General features: G+C 28.6%; 2 protein-coding genes across 2 annotated transcripts; one reads left to right on the forward strand and one right to left on the reverse strand.

The window, feature by feature from the left end:
• Positions 1–2,857: 2,857 nt before the first annotated feature.
• LOC123267192 lies at positions 2,858–14,758 on the reverse strand. Its single transcript, XM_044731736.1, has 7 exons — positions 14,270–14,758; positions 8,076–8,220; positions 7,853–8,002; positions 7,536–7,717; positions 7,044–7,255; positions 3,219–3,575; positions 2,858–3,161 (listed from the first exon to the last, which is right to left on the reverse strand). The coding sequence occupies exons 1-7, from the start codon at positions 14,756–14,758 to the stop codon at positions 2,858–2,860; spliced, it is 1,839 nt and encodes a 612-aa protein (XP_044587671.1).
• A 3,893-nt stretch (positions 14,759–18,651) lies between these two features.
• LOC123267193 lies at positions 18,652–22,150 on the forward strand. Its single transcript, XM_044731737.1, has 2 exons — positions 18,652–18,908; positions 21,351–22,150. The coding sequence occupies exons 1-2, from the start codon at positions 18,728–18,730 to the stop codon at positions 22,148–22,150; spliced, it is 981 nt and encodes a 326-aa protein (XP_044587672.1). The 5' UTR covers positions 18,652–18,727.
• Positions 22,151–22,352: the final 202 nt, after the last annotated feature.

Raw genomic sequence — 22,352 nt, forward strand, 5'->3', positions numbered from 1 at the left:
TTCTCAAATGAAAGCCCTTGATAAGTGTAACTTTGGGATGAGCTTATATTTTAAAAATATATATTATATAATGCTCACCGGTCACATGTAAACATGGGCCTCTGTCGATTATTCGTGCTCTATAGTAAATATACGGAAAATGGCTGCACACCGTGGCCTCTATATTACCAATTGTACAGTAGTCGTCAAGTAATTCATTTTAATGAGCTGTTCGGTACCATTAAACAATTTGTCTAAGCATATCTATAAAAATAGACAGTTCATAAAACAAACACGACAGTAATCGGAGAAGTGTTCTAAAATCTTTACCAGCCTGTGTCCATCTCTGACCATATTTGGGACCTCTAGAGTCTTACTGTCATAGCCTTACATTCTTAGTTACCACAAAGTTATTGTGCAAACATACAAGCACTCAAGAAATTTAAAATACAAAAGATAGCTAAAAATTAATTAATTTTCCTGTGACCGCTGCTCCAGGAAGTTATAAAGTTATTTGCGATCAATTGTCCTGTTATTTTTAAAACACACCAAGATTTTGCTTCTAATCTTAGTAAAAAATATTTCCGAGGACCCGAAACTGCCAACAGCTCCTGTGACCGCTGCTCCAGGAAGTTGTAGGTTATTTTTGATCGATTGTCTTTTAGAAAATCTCTTTTAGACAGAGTAAAATCTCTGTCGGTTTTTCAAATTACAGGACAATCGATCGCAAATAACTTTACAACTTCCTGGAGCAGCGGTCACAGGAAAATTAATTAATTTTTAGCTATCTTTTGTATTTTAAATTTCTTAGTACTTATTTTGTATGATTACTATGTTTTTAATCGTCTTTGTTATGAATTGTAAAAATTTATATTTGTAAATATTTAGAGATGTCCAAAATTAAAGATATCTAAATTTACTGGTCCATATTTAGAGATGGCTATTTTTTAAGTTTACGAATAATTAAAACTGTCAATTTTTTTATATTTCTAAATTTTCAATTGTCTTTTTATTGACTTGTCTAAATTTATTCTTCTCCATTTTTTTAAATATCTGTCATTTTACTTGTTTGTTTTATGATTTGTCTAAGTTCATAGATATCTTATTGTTAAATTTTATAATTTTATGCTTATCTTTTTGAAAATAATTCCAATTTTTTTGGTAACTAAATTTTTACATTACTACCTTTATTATTATTATCGAAATTTTGAATTATCCTTATTTAGACAAATAATTTTTTATTATTTCTAATATAATATTTATATAAATTTTTTACTTAGTGATTTCTTTATTTAGAGTTGACCAAATTTTGATGTTTCCATTTTCCGTAAAATTCTTGACCGGTACGAATCCTTGAAAGGCATTGTATATATGAAAAATATATCAAAAATGCATGTGGGTACTTAAGGTAGTACGGTTATGAAAGCAATATTTCAATAAATCCTCGAAACTTTGAATATAAGTCATTAAATACATAATACATATGCTGTTAAAATTTGAAGACGATTTACCACACCAAGCTCGAGATAATTGCAATTGAAAATGACATTTTTGTACATGTAACATAGGAGAAGCGTGGGGGAAAAATGACAGTATTTTTAATTTTTTCCATCGAAAAGAATTTCAAGGCTTTATCAAAAAACTAGTAGATTGAAGAATATGATATTTCGAACAATTAAAAAAAAAAGGAAAATTTTTTACCATGTAGTTTTCGAGATTAATTAAAATCAATTTCACTTTTAGAGGATTATTTTTAGGAGAGGGGGTACAAAACAGCCGCTAGTCACTGGAAACCGTAGTGTGTGTATATGTATAGAGAATATAGTAGTGACGAGTACAGTAACGTTAAAAAATCTTAACCTCACAACCTTAGCTCTGTCGATACGTATAACATGGATAATGAGTCAAAATTTTTTGATCTGGATTGTCGCGGAGGTACTACCTTAAATCAAAGCTCTTGATGAGTGTAACGTCAAGATGAGCTTATATTTCTAAAAACGTCAATATTTAATTAATTAAGAAAGTACAGTGCAATAAGGAGATCCAAGTACTCTCCTCGTGTAAAGAATGTCTATAAAAAAATAATACGTAGAAATACTTTTGTTATCTTAAAATTAATTTTCAAATTAACTAATAACATTTTTGAGAAAATTTCCGATAAATTTACTCATTAAATAATTATTAACATTTAATAGACTAATAAAAAATATAGCACTCTGAATTACCGATATACACTTGACAACACAAAAAGAGTGTCCTTAACCTTCAAATTTATTTATGTTTACTGTCTAACTACAATTACTAAGATGTTCTAGCATTTAAAAAACCGCGGTTACTTATGCGCATGAGTAACGGCGCAAGCGGTGTTGCCAAGTCAAATACAAGACTTTGAAGAACGCAAGTTCCGAGTGATTTTTCGTAAAAAATATAAAATATCTCCGTAATACGTTCGGAAAGCTACTTTTTTTATTGTTTTAATCTTTAGCTTATTATTTTTTCAATCAAATTCAATGAAAATAAAATTTTTTTAAAATCGTTAATTGCATTAAATTCCTAACCAAATACCGGTTGGTGGAATCTCCATTCATGTAAAAATTATAATTTTAATACCTAATTATTTTATTAAAATACCAGAAACCTCTTTTTTAATTTTTGTAATTATTAGACTACGTAGATTGAATTTACTAATTTTCAGGAAGTATTAAAAATTTTAATAAAATTCTAAATAGAGCAAAGAGTTTAGTACCACAAATAATTTTTTTTGTTAGAGAATAATAAATGACCTGCAAATTAAATAACTAAATTTAATTAGTAACAATTAAATAAAATATCATTAAGCTAATTGTTTACTAATGGAAGAATACAGTAATTAAATATTTCAATTAATAGAAAGAATTCTTTCGTCGACATTAAGATTGTACTTAGACAAAATATATTTAAATGCTATAAATCCTCCGTATCCTGGCTGTCCTTTGTACAACAAACCTAATCCTCCGAACGGCGCCGGAGGAGACGAGACAACAGCTCGTGAGTCGATAAAAGGGATTACTGCAAAATTATTGAATAATCTAGAGTAAACTCCACCAGTTAGTCGAACGTAATGCTGTCCTGATCGGCTTAATTCGTTGTTGCTAAATGATGACTCAGCTGGATTTTTAAAGTCATCCAATTTAAAATTGTGCCTGAAAAAAAGGTTCATTAATTATCAAATAAATGTGTAATTTTTCGTAAAATGTTACCTGGCATTTTCGGAATCCTTCGCGGGAGGATAGTGCCACTCATCATGAACTGACGCAAAAACTCTGTCATCTTTGTTCATTGTCGATCCACGAATTGCAATTGTAATGTGATTATCAGTTAGCACTTCAAATTTAATTCCTGTAACAAATTCATGTGCGGAAACCTCAATTGTATCGAGGTTAATTGCCTTCATTCCGTAATCAAGTCTAACGACATCTGGCGGTTCATCTGCGAAACCGAAACTAGTGTTCCAAAATACTGTTCCTTGATCAACAGCGCCATTAACCATTGTTCCTTGTTTTATTTCTAAGGTTATGATTCCGTTTTTAACAACAAACCTAACTCCGACGATTACTCTATTTAAAAAAAAAACATTTTTATTAATTTTTTATAATTATAGAGCTATAAATTAGCCGACATTTTTTATTTATATTTAACTAAAACAATAAAATATTTTTGCACGCCTCATAAGCGAAGCGTTAAGATAGTGTTCTACTTTTGACATTTCACAAAAAGCAGTTTTCTCGAAACTGAAATTGATTTTTTTTTATTTTTATCGCACTTATATCAAGTCAAATAATTTGTCAGGCACAGAAAATATATTTCAATAACAATTATTTTGTTTATCACAATAAATAATAACAATAAAAAAACACACGACGGACTTTCTCAATTAATATAAGCGTTCAATTCACTGTCGTTAAATTATTATTTATAAAAAACTAATATATGATTGTGTATTTTTTGGTTTATCTATCTATATATTTTATTATAGTATTTTTTTTTCTCATTTTAAAATTATGGCGCTACTAATTCATAGCAAAGTGTTCTGTTTTTTATTATCTTGCTTCTTATATTTTACTTTAATCAATTTTGTTGTGAAAAACAAGATTATGAAGCGTGCACTTTTAGATTTTCCAAACTTTTTTAAAACTACTCTTACAAATCAAATTTTTTGTTATTGAAGTTATTGGTTTTATACCGTTTTGCAAAAATCGAGTTTTCATCAGATCTCGACCGGTTATAACTTTTGAACGGCTTAACCGATTTCATCGTGGTTGGTTTTATTCGAAAGGGCTTGGCCAAATTTAGATTTTGAATACAATTTGGACTGATTTGGACAAGTAGATTTTGAAAAATCTCAAAAAAACCAGAAAAAAATTTTTTTTCAAATGTGGTTTTTCGGAAATCACTTTCGAACGGCTTTGCCGATCAATTTCAAAAACTACTCAGCTTTGGACATCAAAAAACTACGTCGATTTCCGCCAAGTTGGTCAAAATTGGTTAATTTGTTTGAAAGATATCGTGAACGAAAGAAAACCGAAAAAAAGTGTTTTTTTTTTTTTTCGGAATTATTCTAAAATTTCTAGTTCGATCAATTCAAACTCAAAAATTCTTTATGTGGCTAAAAAAAATTGCGTCGAATTTCGCCAACCACGTGAAAATCGGTTGATTCGTTCAAAAGTTATTGCAATTTGAAAATTCAAAAAATAGTGTTTTATCAAATTTTTATCAGACTTTTGAGCTCGAAGATCTCAAAAGCACAGAACAGGAATCCCTTTGAACTCGGAGAGCTCAAAATAACATACAAATTGTATTCTTAAGTTTGAAGAGCTCAAAAACGTCATAACTGCAATTTCAAGCGTAAAAATATAGAATTGGCGGGAAGTTCCAGGGATGGCCTTTTGGGTCAACCGTTGTCCTAATTTTTTTGATTAAGGTAAGAGCCCCCATTATTGACACTATAAGAGTGACGGCGAACGTTTGAATTTTTTAACCGTATTCAAATTAATCTGACTAATTTTTTTTTGTATTAGACGCTTTTTTTGATTCATCAACTTGTGAATTTTAATTTTTATACTTAAATAGTCGCTAATTAAATGACAAATATATTAATTTGAAGTCAGCAACTCAAGTGTAGGTATTATTGACACGGTGAAATGGTATCGGAGCCAACTATTGACACCCATGAACCTATTATTGACAGGTGTCAACCCTATTATTCAGACAATTCTTTTTTGTATTATAAAATTACGCGAGACAACATGTAAACAAATCCGCTATGTATGTTAAAAAGGTTAAGATTATTAAAATTGTAGGCTGTCGCTAGTAGACACATGTTAATTTTTATGTATCTACTATTGACAACCGCTATTTTTAAATCATAATTAAGATTTATCAGTTTATAACAATAAATCTAAGACTATTTAGAATTTAAATAACCTAAAATAATTTTGGATGATAGGCTTATATCAGAATTATATAGAAAAATTTGCTATTTAAAATACACTCTCTGTTAGTGACATTGTTAAGAAATTTTAAACAAACTAGCCGTAGTGGTCTACTCGGAAAAATAAAATTTTTTTACAGTTTATAATTGATACCCAGGCATAAAATTTTACTTTTTTCCTACTAAAAAATTTCTAAAAATTGATAAAAAGCAATGTTTATTGTGATTTAATCATAAAATTGATTAAATAATCAATAAAATAAAACAACATGTCAATAATAGGGGCTTTTACCTTATTCTTACAGTTCTTTAAGCTCTTAATAAATGAAATTTTTTTTTTTTATAATTTTTTTTTAATAGAAAAAATTCTAAGAATTTTTAGATGTCGACTAACTTAATTTCATAATTACTAGAAATTCAAATTGCGCGCGCTCTAATTCTGAACCAATGAGGAATCAGGTTCCATATTTTCGAGTTATTTCGATACTAATCAAACTTCAATTTCAATAAATAGGAGAAAATAATAATCCACAGATTCAGTAGAATCTGGCGCCAAGTTCCGTTCAAATCCGTTGTAAACGGAGCGCCAGAATACCGAGTGTGTTTACCGTAAGCAGAACGATATTTTCAGGTTGCAAAATTTTATTCATTCTACAGACCTTTTTTTTCTTCAATGATACTCTATAATAATACGTTATATATTATATTATCGATATTAATTAATAATGGTCTTTGAAAATAATAAATTCTATTTAAAATTAATTAAATTCACTGGCACAAACTATAGCGACCCAGATTTTTAGATCCTGACTTTTTTCTTATGGAAAAAGTGACATGCCACAGACTAAATAATTCGAGAATCCATGGTAATCCTTCTATAGATAAGAAACTACAGTTAGAAAAAGATATTTCACAGCTTGCACCTACACTCGCCAGGGTACGCTGGAATTATTTCTACATAAACTGTAGCTTCAAGAGGATAGTTTGTTATGAAAAATGCAGCCAACGCGAGATTTAAGTTGGTACGAATTGTCAATTTTATTATAATTACAAAAATACTAAAATCCGAACAAAAAACAGTTTCACTGTAAAAATCGCGCCAAGTCCACGTTCATAAGACTTTGAAGAAAAAATTTTTTTTCTTTACAAAAAGATATAAAATCAAAATATTAAAAATCCAAGTAACCGATATGATTGTATATAATTTTCGGAAATTAAAAACATTTTGTTGTAAATTTAAAAATTAAAGAAATAATTTTGGAACGTACTTGGTGTGCGTCATTGTGTATGTCAAATTTTTTTTCAGTCTTAGTAGATAGATTTTACGAATTTCATAAAAAGTAAAATATTTTGCAACCACGCACACTAAATACGTTCCAAAATTATTTCTTTAATTTTTAAATTTACAACAAAATGTTTTTTAATTTCCGAAAATTATATACAATCATATCGGTTACTTGGATTTTTTAATATTTTGATTTTATATCTTTTTGTAAAGAAAAAAAAATTTTTTTTCTTCAAAGTCTTATGAACGTGGACTTGGCGCGATTTTTTACAGTGAAACTGTTTTTGTTCGGATTATTTATAAACTTACTGATTTTTCGTGCTGTCTGTCAAAAATTGCCTCAAACTCAGTGTATTAACACTGTCCCAAATGTCTGAAGATAGTCCGCATGCGCACAACTTTTGAAGCTTGTTGTCTTTGTTTCCAATACACGCTGAAGACATGTGATTGTGTGCCGGTAAAACGTAATCTCTGTTGGCGTTGGGACAGAATTTCTCTTTCGAATAATTGTGATCAAAAGCCTATTTATTAAAGGTAAGTTAATATTTATAAATTTATTATTTATAATACTGAAGTTAGCTGACAGCTGTTAATTTTTTTAATTTTTATAAAAAATAAATTACAATAAAAAAATGTTTTAAAAAATTTACACTTTCAATTTTATTTTATTTTCACATGTGAAATTTTTTTATTTAATTTTTTTTATAATAATTTAATTGCCATAAAATTATAAAAAAACTTTTTATATCAGTTAACTTCAGTGTCATTATTATTTTTGTTTTTACATATTTAAATACTCACATAAGGACACGCCATACTGTAAACAACTCCGGTTGGATTTTTAGGGTCCCAATAAGCGCGAACAGTATTGCATTCATATTCCGGGTCAGCATCGGTCACATTTACCATACCATTATTTACATCCCATGTAATTGATGGTTCGTAATGAGTTACATAATTTTTCACTCGAATGTAATTTTCACCTACGAGAAAATATTTTTTTTTTATTATTTTATTTTTAATAATAATAATAGGAAAAAAATTAAGGCCCTAATTTTCGTTGACTGTTTATATGTTTAACCTTAAATTAAATTTAAAGTTTCTTTTAATTATTGTACCTTCTTTCCAGCTTTCAGGATCGCAATTTTTGTATGATTTGTAAATAGGATTGTCAATTGTTTCTAAATAGTATTTAGCTGACTTAGTAATTTCTTTAAGTGACCTTTTGAAAGATTCCAAAACAACATGTTGTTCTCTTTCGAATAAATCTAAAAAATAATAAAATTAATAATTACATTTTTAATATTTACATAAATATAATTTTATTATTTAATTACTTACTGAAATTAAACGATCTTAATTCACGGAATTTAAAAGTGCAAATAAAAATTGCATATGCTTTACTGGTTGTTGCCAAAACTCTTTCGTAAAAATTGTAAAATTGTTCGAACGCTGGTGTGTCATCGCAGGTAAGAAATGTCTTTGACTAGAAAAATTATTATTAAACATTATTTTTATTATTATCTATATTATAAAGAGAATGAGCAAAATTTTCTCTCCAGATTAAGAAATAGCCTTGTATCTTGAGAACTATTGACATTTTTGAAGATATAACTTCATCCTGATGTTACACTCATCAAGACCTTTCATTTGAATACCCACATCAATTTTTCATATATTTGATATATTTATATATTTCACAAATACCATTTATATGAAATATATGAAAAATGTCATGTGGGTACTTAAATGAAAGGAATCCATGAGTGTAAAATCAGGATGAGTTTATATTCTAAAAAATGTCAATAATTAAGAAATGACATTGTATCTTGTGAACTATTAACATTTTTAAAGATATAAGCTCATCCTGACATTACACTCATCAAGACCTTTCATTTAAATACCCACATCAATTTTTCATATATTTGATATATTTATATATTTCACAAATACCATTTATATGAAATATATGAAAAATGTCATGTGGGTACTTAAATAAAAGGACTCCATGAGTGTAAAATCAGGATGAGTTTATATTCTAAAAAATGTCAATAATTAAGAAATGACATTGTATCTTGTGAACTATTAACATTTTTAAAGATATAAGCTCATCCTGACATTACACTCATCAAGACCTTTCATTTGAATACCCACATCAATTTTTCATATATTTGATATATTTATATATTTCACAAATACCATATATATAAAATATATAAAAAAATATCATATGGGTACTTAAATGACAGGTCTCGATGAGTGGAACATCGAAATGAGTTTATAACTGAAAAAATGTCAATAATTAAGAAATAACCTTGTATCTTCTGAACTATTGACATTTTTAAAGATATAAACTCACACCGTTATTATACTCATTGGACCTTTCATTTGAGTACTTACATCAATTTTTAATATATTTATATATATTATAAATGGGTGATTCTCTGTATGGACGTCTTAAATCTGTACAAAATTATCCGACCAAATTATTTTTGATTTTATTAGAAAAAAAAATTAACAGGGGCTACAAATCTATCAGCTTAATCATAATAAATAAACAGCCGAATTACTTTTGCTTTTTCGATATTTGTGTATCTTTTTCCATATAACATCACAGGGGACTGTTTTTTTTTTATCAAATTGAGAAAAATCAAGCAAACTATTTCAATGCATTCAACTTTTCAAGTTCTCAATGAATGTTTACATTAATTAGAATAATATTAAGACTTAAGGATCCAATTTTATAAATAAGTTATAAATAAAAATAGCTGCCAGGGGACTGAGTTTTCAAGTGGCCCAGACACATTTTTCCAGCACAAACGATACTTTGACACTAAATAAAATGCCGATAAAGCGCTAACAGCCCTATGGTTATTAACTCAAGGCTAGTTAGATCCTTATAAACCTTACAAAAGGTAAAATAACACGCTGGATTTTTTTTTGGCTTTGAACCTCTGGCAGGGGACTGTTCTTAAAATGCCTGGGACAAACTTTGGTTTAATGAATTTAATAAAACAAATTAATTTTCGGTACTTTTTATTGAAGAAGATTGTTAGTTAACTAATTAAGTTTATAAACATTATGGACCAAATTATATATTATGAACGAATAACTTAAAATTTAATCTTAAAGTTTTAATGTTGGGAATGGGACAGCCCAAGGGACTGTTATTTCGGTGGTTTACAAATTTATAGCAAAAAAACCAAAATTTATTCCATTTTAGTTTTCAATGCTCCAAATAGAAATGTTTTTTTACTTTCGTAATAATTTTTCTTTAGTAACAAAATAACAATTTTTCTAATAAAAAAATGACTGGGACAGCAAAAAACATCCTTACAGAGAATCACCCATATATATGTATATATGAAAAATATATAAAAAATGCATGTGGGTACTCAAATGAAAGCTCTTTATGATTTTAACGTCAAGATGAGTTTAAATCTTTAAAATTCTCAATAGTTGAGAAAGTACAGTGCAATTTAACAAAATTCATTATTTAAGTAAGTCCTTCCGCTCCAGTTGAGTCACAACAACTGTAGTAGTCAATAGTCGATAAATTAAAATAAAAAACCTATAAAAATTCCTTAAATTAAAAAATAAATAGTATATGAGGCATTAATCGTTGAAATTTTGAAAATCAAGAAAACAACGCTACATTTCGGTTTGCATTTTTGTAAAATGTAAAATGCATTTGTAAGGGATAATAAATAAAAAATGGCTGAATGAGAGTTATTTGATCAACGGTTGGTGCGTAACCGCACTGGTACAGCGGTACAGCGGTTTATTATTGCTGGCTATTGTCCTCACCTTACTTTTGTTGTGTTTCTTTGTTCATCGTAACACAAATTCCTATCTATAGATTATGTACGTGTTCATTTATATGTGTTAATCGATATACTGTGAACTAAATAAAATAATACATTAGAATTGAAAAATAAATAAATAAATAAAAATAAAATTGAAAAAAAAAAGAGACGCTGGGTTTTCAATTATTTTTTCAATTCAATCATTTCGTAACGGAATTATTTCTATGGTTTATAGATGATTAAGTTATCTTTAATTAAATGTTAATTATATTTTATTGCAGATTATTGTTTTTTTAGTTTTTTGGTATATTATTGTTATTAACAAAAATAAAAATTCCTATTGTAGCTTGATTAGTTTGTAGTTTAAAATTTTTGTGTAGATTATCACAGTCAAGAATTGAGTTAGGTTTAAAAATTTTTAAATAATGACTTACAGCAGTTGGATTTTATCTTATATAACTTTTTTTTTTTATTTTTACAAATATTATTAGCCTAGAAATTTGTATTATCGAAATATTCATTTAAAAGAAGCAAATATTTTTGTCATAAGAAAAAAATTTTTTAATGGAATTTTTACTCCTTTATTACTTAACGTACTCCATACAATTATATTTTTTTGTATAAAATAGTATGGGATCAAATCATTTATGCTAAAAAAGACTTTTATTAAAACAAAAATTTTATTTATTTAATGCAATATTTAATGTATATTGTTTCTCCTTATCAACGCAGTAGAATTATATACAATAACCACGGACACAACATTAACACAGTTAACATAGGAAGATTTATTTCTTTACTAGCCTTCAAAAATCGACACAAATTTTTCAAGATTCCACTCGAGTAATTTATCAACAACCCAATCATCCGTATCGCTGTTAATATTAATTAACTAATTTATGTAATTATCATTATTTCATCACCAAAATTGTAAACAAATCTAATCGTAAGAGTTTCAGACTTGGTTATGCGTGGTGGCGCTGAAGGCGTCGTGGATCGTGATAATCACGATCCGTTTCGCCGTAGTAAGGAAACGTTTCTTTATGATCGCAATACGTTTTGACATATTCACTATACCATGGAAAGTTAATATAAAAATCCGAAGTATAGAGTATATCAGGTTATAATATCGTGAAAATGACGATACTGTTTTGAGCTAATCACAATACTACGTTCACGATCCACTGGATCACTATAATAGCAATACTTTTTTCTCCGTGTATAAAATATATAAAAAATTCGCGTGGGTTTTCAAATGAAAGATCTCGATAAGTGTAATTCTAGGATGAGCGTGTATCGTTAAAAATATCATCAGCAGACAAAAAACAATATCATTTCTTAGTTATTGACATTTTTTAATATATAAGCCCATCCTGATGTTACGCTCATCGAGGCCTTTTATTTGAGTATGCACACGAAATTTTTCATATATGAAATATATATATCATATATTTTATATATATATATATATATATATATATTAGGGTGTGTCAATTTTAGGCGACTTTTTTTTCAACGAAAAAACAGGCTGAAAACTTGCATGAAGGTGAGAACAGAAGCCTGTTCAAAGCGGAGCTCTTAATATTAATATTTAGAGGTGTCTGTCCCTAATTTTTCATTTCCCATTTAAATAACATAGGAAAAAAAATTCTTTTTTTTGTTTATTTTTCTAGCTCGGCATACGCACCTCATATATATAAGTCCATAGCATATTCTTGTAGAGAATTTAACGCTCTACAAAAAAGGTCTCTTACACTTTTATCATAAAGACAGCCGTTCTAACGTTATTCAGACGTAAACTTCTAAATGTATAAAATTTTGATTATTCAAGTATTAAACTGATACAAATTAATTTATTACTGTCTTAAAAATTATTTTTATATGGATAATTGGTTCTGATGCGCTAATATTTTCATAAAGCTAAAAAAAAATTACTCATGTATCAAATTTTTTTCTTCTTTATTTCATTTACTGTAAGAAAATCATGATCCGAGTTGAATGAATTAAATTTTTGAAAAGTTTCACGGAATTAACAATTTATTACTCTACACGGAGAGAAAAGATAAGTTTGGAAAATCAGAAAAGTGCACGTCTCATAACGCTCATTTATCACAAAAAAATCTGGAAAACGGTTGACCCTAAAGGCCATCCCTGCAACTTCCGCTAATTCCATATCTAAGCGCTTAAAATTGCACTTATGAGGTTTTTGAGCTCTTCGTCAAAAGTCTGATAAAAGTTTCATAAAACACTATTTTTTGAACTTTCGAAGTGCAATAATTCTTGAATAAATTAACGAATAATCATTAATAATAATGTATATCATTAATAATAATCATAATAATAATTTTCTTACAGTAAATGAAATAAAGAAGAAAAAAATTTGATACATGAGTAATTTTTTTTTAAGCTTTATGAAAATGTTAGCGCATCAGAACCAATTCTACATATAAAAATAACTTTTAAGACAGTAATAAATTAATTTGTATCAGTTTGATACTTGAATAATCAAAATTTTATACATTTAGAAGTTTACGTCTGAATAACTCTAGAACGGCTGTCTTTATGATAAAAGTGTAAGAGACCTTTTTTGTAGAGCGTTGAATTCTCTACAATAATATGCTTTTGACTTATATATATGAGGTGCGTATGCCGAGCTAGAAAAATAAACAAAAAAAAAGAATTTTTTTTCCTATGTTTTTTAAATGGGAAATGAAAAATTCGGGACAGACACCTCTAAATATTAATATTAAGAGCTCCGCTTTGAACAGGCTTCTGTTCTCACCTTCATGCAAGTTTTCAGCCTGTTTTTTCGTTGAAAAAAAAAAGTCGCCTAAAATTGACACACCCTAATATATATATATATATATATATATATATATATATATATATATATATATATATATATATATATATATATATATATATAAAATATATAAAAAAATTCGTGTGGGTATTCAAATGCAAGGTCTCGATAAGTGTAACTTCAGGATGAGCTTATATCGTTAAAAATATCATCAGTAGACAAAATACAAAGTCATTCTTTAATTATTGACATTTTTGAAGATATAAGCTCATCCTGATATTATGCTCATCGAGACCATTTATTTGAGTACCCACATGCATTTTTGATATATTTTTCATATATGGGTGATTCTCTGTAAGGATGTTTTTTGCTGTCCCAGGCATGAATGTTCTGAATCTCAAGCGCTACACAACGTTTCCAAATGTTCTGACGCCATTTAAATGTAGGTTACTCAAAAATTTTCTGTGATTTTATAATTTTAATTTCTCCATAAATTTCACGGCAACCTATATATTTTATTGCAAAAAATCAAACCTGAATATTTCGAAATCCTTATTTTGAGTTTTTTTTTTATCCCATCTAATCGGTGGTTAATGCCATAATTCGAGAAAGTTGTTAAGGTCTGACTTTCTCGTAAGACTCGGAAAAAATACTAATATTTTCAGAAATTTTTTTTTTCAAAAATTTCCACGGTGAAGAATAAATTAAACTTCACTAGTGGATAAATAAGGACTTTAACTATTAGATAAAACTTAATTTTAAGCATAATCTAATATTTTTTACTTAACATTGATGGCGAAAGGACCTTCTTAATAACGAAAAATTTTATTTATTATTATCTTTTAAAAATAATAATAATAAAAATTTTATTTTTTAAAATTATTATTATTTTCATTATATTTGAAATAATAATATATAATACTTACGTTTCTTTGCAGTTGAGCGACAATAATTCCAAAAATATTTTCATTATCATTCCTCTCAACCCCAGAAGTCAAAGTAATTGAATTTTTAATCAAATCAATCATATCCTGATAATTTTTATTATCAAGAATATTCCCAATGAACCGATCAATTATATCAGGATTGCATCCATCATAATCCATAAGATAGCTCATAAACTGATTATGAAATTTAATTTCAATAAGCTCGAAAATGTCAAAAAAAATCGCACTTGTTTTTTCCATTTTAGCATCTACATCATTTAATTGGGTTTTCAAGCTTTCGGCCTGATCATACCAATTAATTTTCGACTTGAAGACATTACCCAGACGGTTAATCGACGAATCATCAAAATTTTTGCACCACTTGTAAATTTTATTAAACGACTCCAATATTTTTTCGCGGTTACTGTCGTTGTTTGTGATTGGTCGTGGATGATTAATCACTTCGTCTAAGTGATTAATTAACGTCATTATTGCAGTAGTAATTTTATTCAATTCCGGAGTAGTTGCAATTATTTTTTCCGGTTTTGTTATTAATATTAGCATTGTTAAAATTTTTATAAATTGAAAAAAATCCATTTTTTTTTTAATCTTACTTTGATACTAGTTTAATGTTGAGTGAAACTTAAAAACTTTAATATAAATTTTAAAATGATATTTAATGACTACTAACTGTTTATATGCTCCAATCAAAGTGCCCCACTATTGAGAAATAAATTGTTTTTATCAATTGTGATAAGAAGCTTAAAAAATCGGACATTAATGTCATTAATTAAGGGGGGAAATACGTGTAGGCCGTTTTCATGCTGATTTTCATTAATTTTTTTAAGGTATAAAAAATTAATATTATTTATAGAAACTATCAGATTACTTTATACATATATTTATGAGTATTTTTTCGTATTAAACAACAATATAAGTTAACAAATAGCGGAGATATCAGCTGATACACATCGTAGGTTGTCATCCGACTTAGCAGTCTGTGTGCAGTATGGAAGCCATAATTTTTATTTGAAATCAATGGCACAGAAAAATTACTTCATTTATATGTGTATCTTCCATATGAACCTCTATTTAAAAAAAAAAAGTAAAAATTTGCATTTTTTAGCGGGCTGTGAAATTAATTCGTGATTTTTTAACAATTTTTCACACATTGTTTATTAAAATAAAATAGTTTAAATAAAAATATCATTTTCGATTGAGGTTCATATTCAAGGTAATTGTATAAAGAAAATTATAAGCCATATCGCAAAATGATTGGTTTAAAACTCTTTGAGCTAGACTGCACACAGTTTTGAAAAGACTCGTTTCGAGAGAAACGCGTTTGAAAAAAAAGTGACAGAAAAAGTTTATGTAAAATAGTATTAAAGTAATTACTAAATCGCTTAGAACTTTTGAACGAATAGGAATTTTTACCTGAAATTTTAAATCTATATTTTTGAATAGTTTTACAAGCGGTTTATGAAAAAAAAAATTGAATTTTTTTAAGCCTGTACACGTATTTCCCCCCTTAATTTAACAAAAAAAAAATTAAGAAAACGGTTGACCCTGAAGGCCATCCCTGCAACTTCCCGCCAATCTAAACTTCCCGCCAATCTATACCTAAACGCTTGAAATTGCACTTATGACGTTTTTGAGCTCTTCGAGCTCATAAATACAATTTGTGTGTTATTTTGAGCTCTTCGAGCTCAAAAAAATAGCTTTTGTATGCTTTTGAGCTCTTCGAGCTTAAAAGTTTGATAGAACACTATTTTTTGAATTTTCAAATCGCAATAAGTTTTGAATGAATAAACCGATTTTCACGCGATTGGTATCATTCGACGTAATTTTTTAAGCTTCATAAAGAATCTTCAAGTTTAAATTGATAGAACAAAAAATTTCGGAGTAATTCCGAAAAAACACTTTTTTCAGTTTTTTTTCTTTCATCAACGATAACTCACGAACGAATCAATCGATTTTGACCGGACTGATGGCGATCGACGTGGTTTTTTTATGTTAAAAGCTGATTAGTTTTTGGAATTTATCAGTAAAGCCGTTTAAAAATTATTCCAAAAAAACTCCATTTAAAAAAATTTTTTTTTGTACTTTTCTTGCGATTTCTCAAAATCTACGGGTCCGAATCGTTCCACATTACATTCAAAATTTAAGTTTGGACAAGCCCTTTCGAATGGCACCAACCGCGATCGAATCGGTCAAGCCGTTCAAAAGTTATGAGAGGTTTACATACATCCACACACACACACACACACACTGACGTACGGACATCATCGCCGAAACATTCGGGGAGGCTTCCTAGGACCTCAAAACGTCAACATACGTTGAAAACTCGATTTTCGAAAAACGAGGTGAAACCAATAACTTCCCGATTTTTGAAAATTTTCAATTTTCTTAGCGGGAAGTTAAAAATTAGAAAAACGGTAGACCCTGAAGGCCATCCGTGCAACTTCCCGCTAATTCCATACCTAGGTGCATAAAACTGCAATAATGATTTTTTGAGCTCTTCGAGCTCAAAAGTCTGGTAGAAGTATCATAGAACAATATTTTTTAAATTTTCAAACCGCACTAACTTTTAAATGAATCAACCGATTTTCACGCGGCTGGCAGTATTTGACGCAATTTTTTTAGTTTCATGACGAATCTTCAAGTTTGATTTGATAAAACTAGGAAATTTGGAGTAATTCCAGAAAAACACTTTTTTTGGTTTTCTTTCGTTCATGATATTTCTTGAACGAATTGACCAATTTTGACCGGCTTGACAGCGATCGACGTAATTTTTTCATGCTAATAGCTGATTAGTTTTTGAAATCGATCAGTGCAGTCGTTTAAAAGTTATTCCAAAAAATGTCGGAGTTATGTTAAAAAAACACTTGTTTCCAAATATTTTATCGAGGATATCTCTCGAACCAATCAACCGATTTCCACGTTTTTGGCGGTGATCGAAGCGGTTTTTTAAGCTCTGAAATTATTCTATATCATCAAAAACGATTCAAAAAGAAATGACGAAGTTATGTCAAAAAAACACTTTTTTCGGTTTTCTTTCGATCACGATATCTCTCGAACGAATCAACCAATTTTGACCGAATTAGCGACGATCGGCGTGGTTTTTCAAGCTTAAGGGCGGATTAGTTTTTGAAGTTGATCGATAGAGCCGTTTAAAAGATATTCCAAAAAAACTACTTTCAAAAATGATTTTTTTCTTATTTTTTTGAGATTTTTCAAAATTTCTCAAAATCTATCGGTCCGAATCGGTTCAAATTCTCAAGAAATCTAAGTTTGATGGAACTCTTTAGAACGCCGTTTAGTTTATCCGATTGGTTCAGTCGTTCAAAAGTTATAAGCGAGTCACATAGTCACACACACACACACACACACACACACACACACACACACACACACACACACACACACACACACACACACACACACACACAGACATAGTGACAACCTCGCGGAGATAGTCAGGGAAGCTTCCTGTGACCTTCAAACGTCTGATGAAAACTTGATTTTTGTAAAACGGGGTGAAAACAATAACTTCCCGATTTTTGAAAATCTTCGATTTCCTTAGCGGGAAATTAAAAAAGTAGCTCGTTATAAAAAAATTTCGAAATGAGTGTTATGAAAAATTTTTTTATATTTTTATAACTTTTTTTCAAAAAGTACAAATAGAATTTATTAGAAATTAATTTAAAACGTAATTTTAGATTTTTTTTTTTAGTTAATGATAATAATAAGTATTTCATTAACTGATTTGATCTAATTAAATCTCTGTAATGATACTTTTAACGACTATGTTTTTTTTAAAAGTTAATTAAATGTAACTTGCTATAGATAAATTAATGAAAATTAAACTACTAACGTCAAAGATGTGTTTTAGTGGTCACATATCTTTAATTTCTCATTAATGCTACTAATGATTAATTAAATTTTATTTAATTATTTTGTGGATTGAGGGATAGCTGGTGAGGAGAACAAATAAGATATTTTTTAATTAGTAACCTTGCAGTCACTACATGACTGCCGTGTTAACTGTGAATAAATAAAATTCTGCGTTATTGAATAATTAATTTTGTTAAATTGCACTGTACTTTTTTAAATATTGACATTATTAAAGATATAAACTCATTTCGATGTTTTTTTAAGTAAAAAATTATTTTTCTATAACGAAGAAAATTCATTATTTGGTTATAAATCCAAACTTGCTCTAATAAAAAATAGATTTTTATTACTTTAGTGCGTTTGAAGGAAAAAAATCTAATATTAATTACAACAGTGGTACCATTAATTGGTTAAGGTACATTAAGGAAAAGTAATAAAGAAATGTTTAACTGTGTCAGTTGTTATCTTAACAATGTCGGTAATTAAAAGTATATAAATGTTTTGAAAATCCGGTTTTTTGATACTGTAGACGCTTTTAGTAAATTTGAGTCACACCTTTTCAACATGTACAAACTACTTGTAATTTTTTTAATTGTTAATTACGAATTATCGGGGGTAAATTCTTGTGGTGGTGGACCCACAAGACCTGAATGTGACGAATATGAATACCTTCCACATCAAGATCGCGCGAATATTTTAACAAATCTGCCAGATACAATGGAAATTGGACACTGTTCATTTACAGGTACGTTGATGATGTAAACGCGCTAAGCTAAATAAATATTGAAATATATAGAAATTTATTGGAGAGCAAAATTATGAAATATATAGGGGTGAAGGCGGTCAATTGAACCAAAAAAAGTTTAGCAATTTTTTATTATTCGAATTAAAACTAAATGATAATTTATTTCTTGGAATGGTTAAGTCTCCTATCATTATCAATAAATTAGTCGATAAAAAATGTGAATTTTTAAAAATTATTAATATCCAAACGCGTCGAATGGTTCAATTGACCCCCGCTCGGGGGCAATTCAACCAATAATATTTAAAACTCAAACCCTAACTTTTAATAAATAATATATTAATTGTTACTTGCTAATATTACTATTGGACATTTTTAATGCACAGATATTATATTAAATAAATTAAAAATCAATTTAAAAATAATTTTCATTATAAATTTAGTTCATCAAATTGTTAGGTTATTTCCCTGAGTATTTTTCACGTAGAGTCAAGATGCGCGCGCATGTCCCATGCTTCTCCGTATGGTTCAATCGTCCCCGGACTGCTGGTTCAATTTACCCCATATAATTTTATAACAATTAATAGTAAATAATAAATAAAAAAATTATTATATCACTATAAACAAAGTTGAGGATTATAAAGTATAAGTATATACAACTACTACAATTCAAACTTTATCAATTAATTCAAAAATTGAAATATTATTAAACAATTTGTCACCAGCCGAAAAAAAAGTTTACATGCCTAAAAATAAAAAAATCTCAATTTTTTAAAATTTATTCATCGCAATGATTTAAAATTTTGATCATATTCGAGTTTAACATATTAGAATCTAATTCTAAGAGTATGAAGCATTTTTTCGATTTTTAAAATATGAGTGGTTCAATTGACCCCTTTCTTCCGTACCTACATTGCATTTTTTATATATTTTATATTTATTGGATTTATGAAATATATAAATATATAGAATATATGAAAAATTAATGTGGGTACTCAAAGGAAAGGTTTTGATGGGTGTAACATCAAAATGAGTTTATATCTTGAAAAATGTCAATAATTAAGAAATGACCTTTTATCTTATCAACTAATGACATTTTTAAAGATATAAGCTCATCCCGACATTACACTCATCGAGACCTTTCATTTGAGTACCCACATCAATTTTTCATATATTTATATATATTATATATATATATATATGTATATATGAAAATACATGTGGGTACTCAAATGAAAGCTCTTAATAATTGTAACATCGGGATGAGCTTGTATCTTACAATGTCATTTCTTAATTATTTACATTTTTGAAGATATAAACTCTTTTTAATGTTACACTCATTGAGATCTTTCATTTAAGTACCCACATGGAATTTTTTATATATTTTATATATGGGTGATTCTCTGTAAGGATGTTTTTTGCTGTCCCAGGCATTTTTTTATTAGAAAAATTGTTACTTTATTACTAAAAAAAATTTATTACGAAAGTAAAAAAACATTTCTATTTGGAGCATTGAAAACTAAAATGGAATAAATTTTGGTTTTTTTGCTATAAATTGGTAAGCCACCAAAATAACAGTCCCCTGGGCTGTCTCATTCCCAAAATTAAAGCTTTAAGATTAAATTTTAAGTTATTCATCCATAATATATAATTTGGTCCATAATGTTTATAAACTTAATGAGTTAACTAACAATCTTCTTCAATAAAAAGTACCGAAAATTAATTTGTTTCATTAAATTCATTAAACCAAAGTTTGACCCAGGCATTTAAAGAACAGTCCCCTGCCAGAGGTTCAAAGCCAAAAAAAAATCCAGCGTGTTATTTTACCCTTTGTAAGGTTTATAAGGACCTAACTAGCCTTGAGTTAATAACCATAGGGCTGTTAGCGCTTTATCGGCATTTTATTTAGTGTCAAAGCACCGTTTGTGCTGGAAATATGTGTCTGGGCCACTTCAAAACTCAGTCCCCTGGCGACTATTTTTATTTATAATTTATTTATAAAATTGGATCCATAAGTCTTAATATTATTCTAATTAATGTAAACATTCATTGAGAACTTGAAAAGTTGAATGCATTGAAATAGTTTGCTTGATTTTTCTCAATTTGATAAAAAAAAAAAACAGTCCCCTGTGATGTTATATGGAAAAAGATACACAAATATCGAAAAAGCAAAAATTAATTCGGCTGTTTATTTATTATGATTAAGCTGATAGTTTTGTAGCCCTTGTTAATTTTTTTTCTAATAAAATCAAAAATAATTTGGTCGGACAATTTTGTACAGATTTAAGACGTCTTTACTGAGAATCACCCATCTAGAGATGAATCATTTTTAAATACTTATAGATTATTTAATATAATATTTTACTTCAACAAACTCTTGAAAAAATTGCTAAATTATATATATATATATATATATATATAAACTTTTTTTTTTTTCAACCAAAGGTACTCACAATTCAATGTCCTCCATAACACCAAACCCAGAAGCGCAGACCCAAGAAATGCCCCTAACGAAGCAGATGGAGTCCGGAGTCCGAGTTTTTGATATCGGAGTCAGAACATTATTCGATTATTTCGCACTATACTCCGGCAGCACATCCTTGCATTGGATCTTCATGGACGTAATCCATCTAATCAACAAATTTCTGGCCAAGCATCCTCGAGAGTTCATCATTTTGATATTGAGACAAGAGTACATGTCTCCTCTGGACGATCTGCACCCTCAGAATTGCGATATCCTTGCTAAGTACTTAACGGAAAACATCGGGTGGCGCTTGACGAGGAACTGGACCCTCGCAGACACTCTTGACAAAGTCAGAGGAAAAATTCTGCTGGCCACCAACGACATATCCTTCATTAGCTGTCTCTTCGAGCTTTTCTCCAGGTGCTCTTACTTCAAAGATAAAGACTCTTCAGGGTATGACTCAAGTATGTCGGTGATTGACAATAAGTTCATCAGGTACCTTAGGTTCATTGCAAAGAGCCTTAATCAAGAGTACACTTGTTACATTTATGACCTGAGCATTTATGACAAGTCTCGTTACTTTAGCACGCAGGCTAAGTACGGCGGGTATGATTTTAATAATGAATGCGTCGAGCCGCTTAATCACAAGGTCAATCGTTTATATCCTGGCAGCGAACCAAAGACTCTTACTATTATTATCGTCGATTTTGTTACTCAAGAACTGATAGACCATGTTCATGAAATGAATGAGGTTCACGTAAAATCTTATTTAACTGGATAATTATTTAATTGCACTGATAGAAGGATTTGTTTATATTTAATAAAATTTATTAACTGTTAATAAATGATTTTTCAATCAGGATTTAATAAATACTAGGAATTTTGCAGTCACTACGTGACTGCTAGAACTTGTGTATCATTAATTAATAAAATTTTGCTTTATTAAATAAATTTTGTTTAATTGCACTGTACTCTCTTAAATA

Source organism: Cotesia glomerata, linkage group LG6 (assembly GCF_020080835.1).
Source record: "Cotesia glomerata isolate CgM1 linkage group LG6, MPM_Cglom_v2.3, whole genome shotgun sequence".
Taxonomy (NCBI): Eukaryota; Metazoa; Arthropoda; class Insecta; order Hymenoptera; family Braconidae; genus Cotesia; species Cotesia glomerata.

Excerpts from the sequence above, each read along its gene's own strand:
- LOC123267193 (XM_044731737.1), top strand. The coding sequence starts at position 18,728 with ATGTACAAACTACTTGTAATTTTTTTAATTGTTAATTACGAATTATCG. Across the intron at positions 18,909-21,350 it reads TGGACACTGTTCATTTACAG|GTACTCACAATTCAATGTCC; the intron begins GTACGTTGATGA and ends TTTCAACCAAAG.
- LOC123267192 (XM_044731736.1), bottom strand. The coding sequence starts at position 14,758 with ATGACGTTAATTAATCACTTAGACGAAGTGATTAATCATCCACGACCA. Across the intron at positions 8,003-8,075 it reads ATTAAGATCGTTTAATTTCA|ATTTATTCGAAAGAGAACAA; the intron begins GTAAGTAATTAA and ends ATTATTTTTTAG. Across the intron at positions 7,256-7,535 it reads ACAGTATGGCGTGTCCTTAT|GCTTTTGATCACAATTATTC; the intron begins GTGAGTATTTAA and ends TTTAATAAATAG.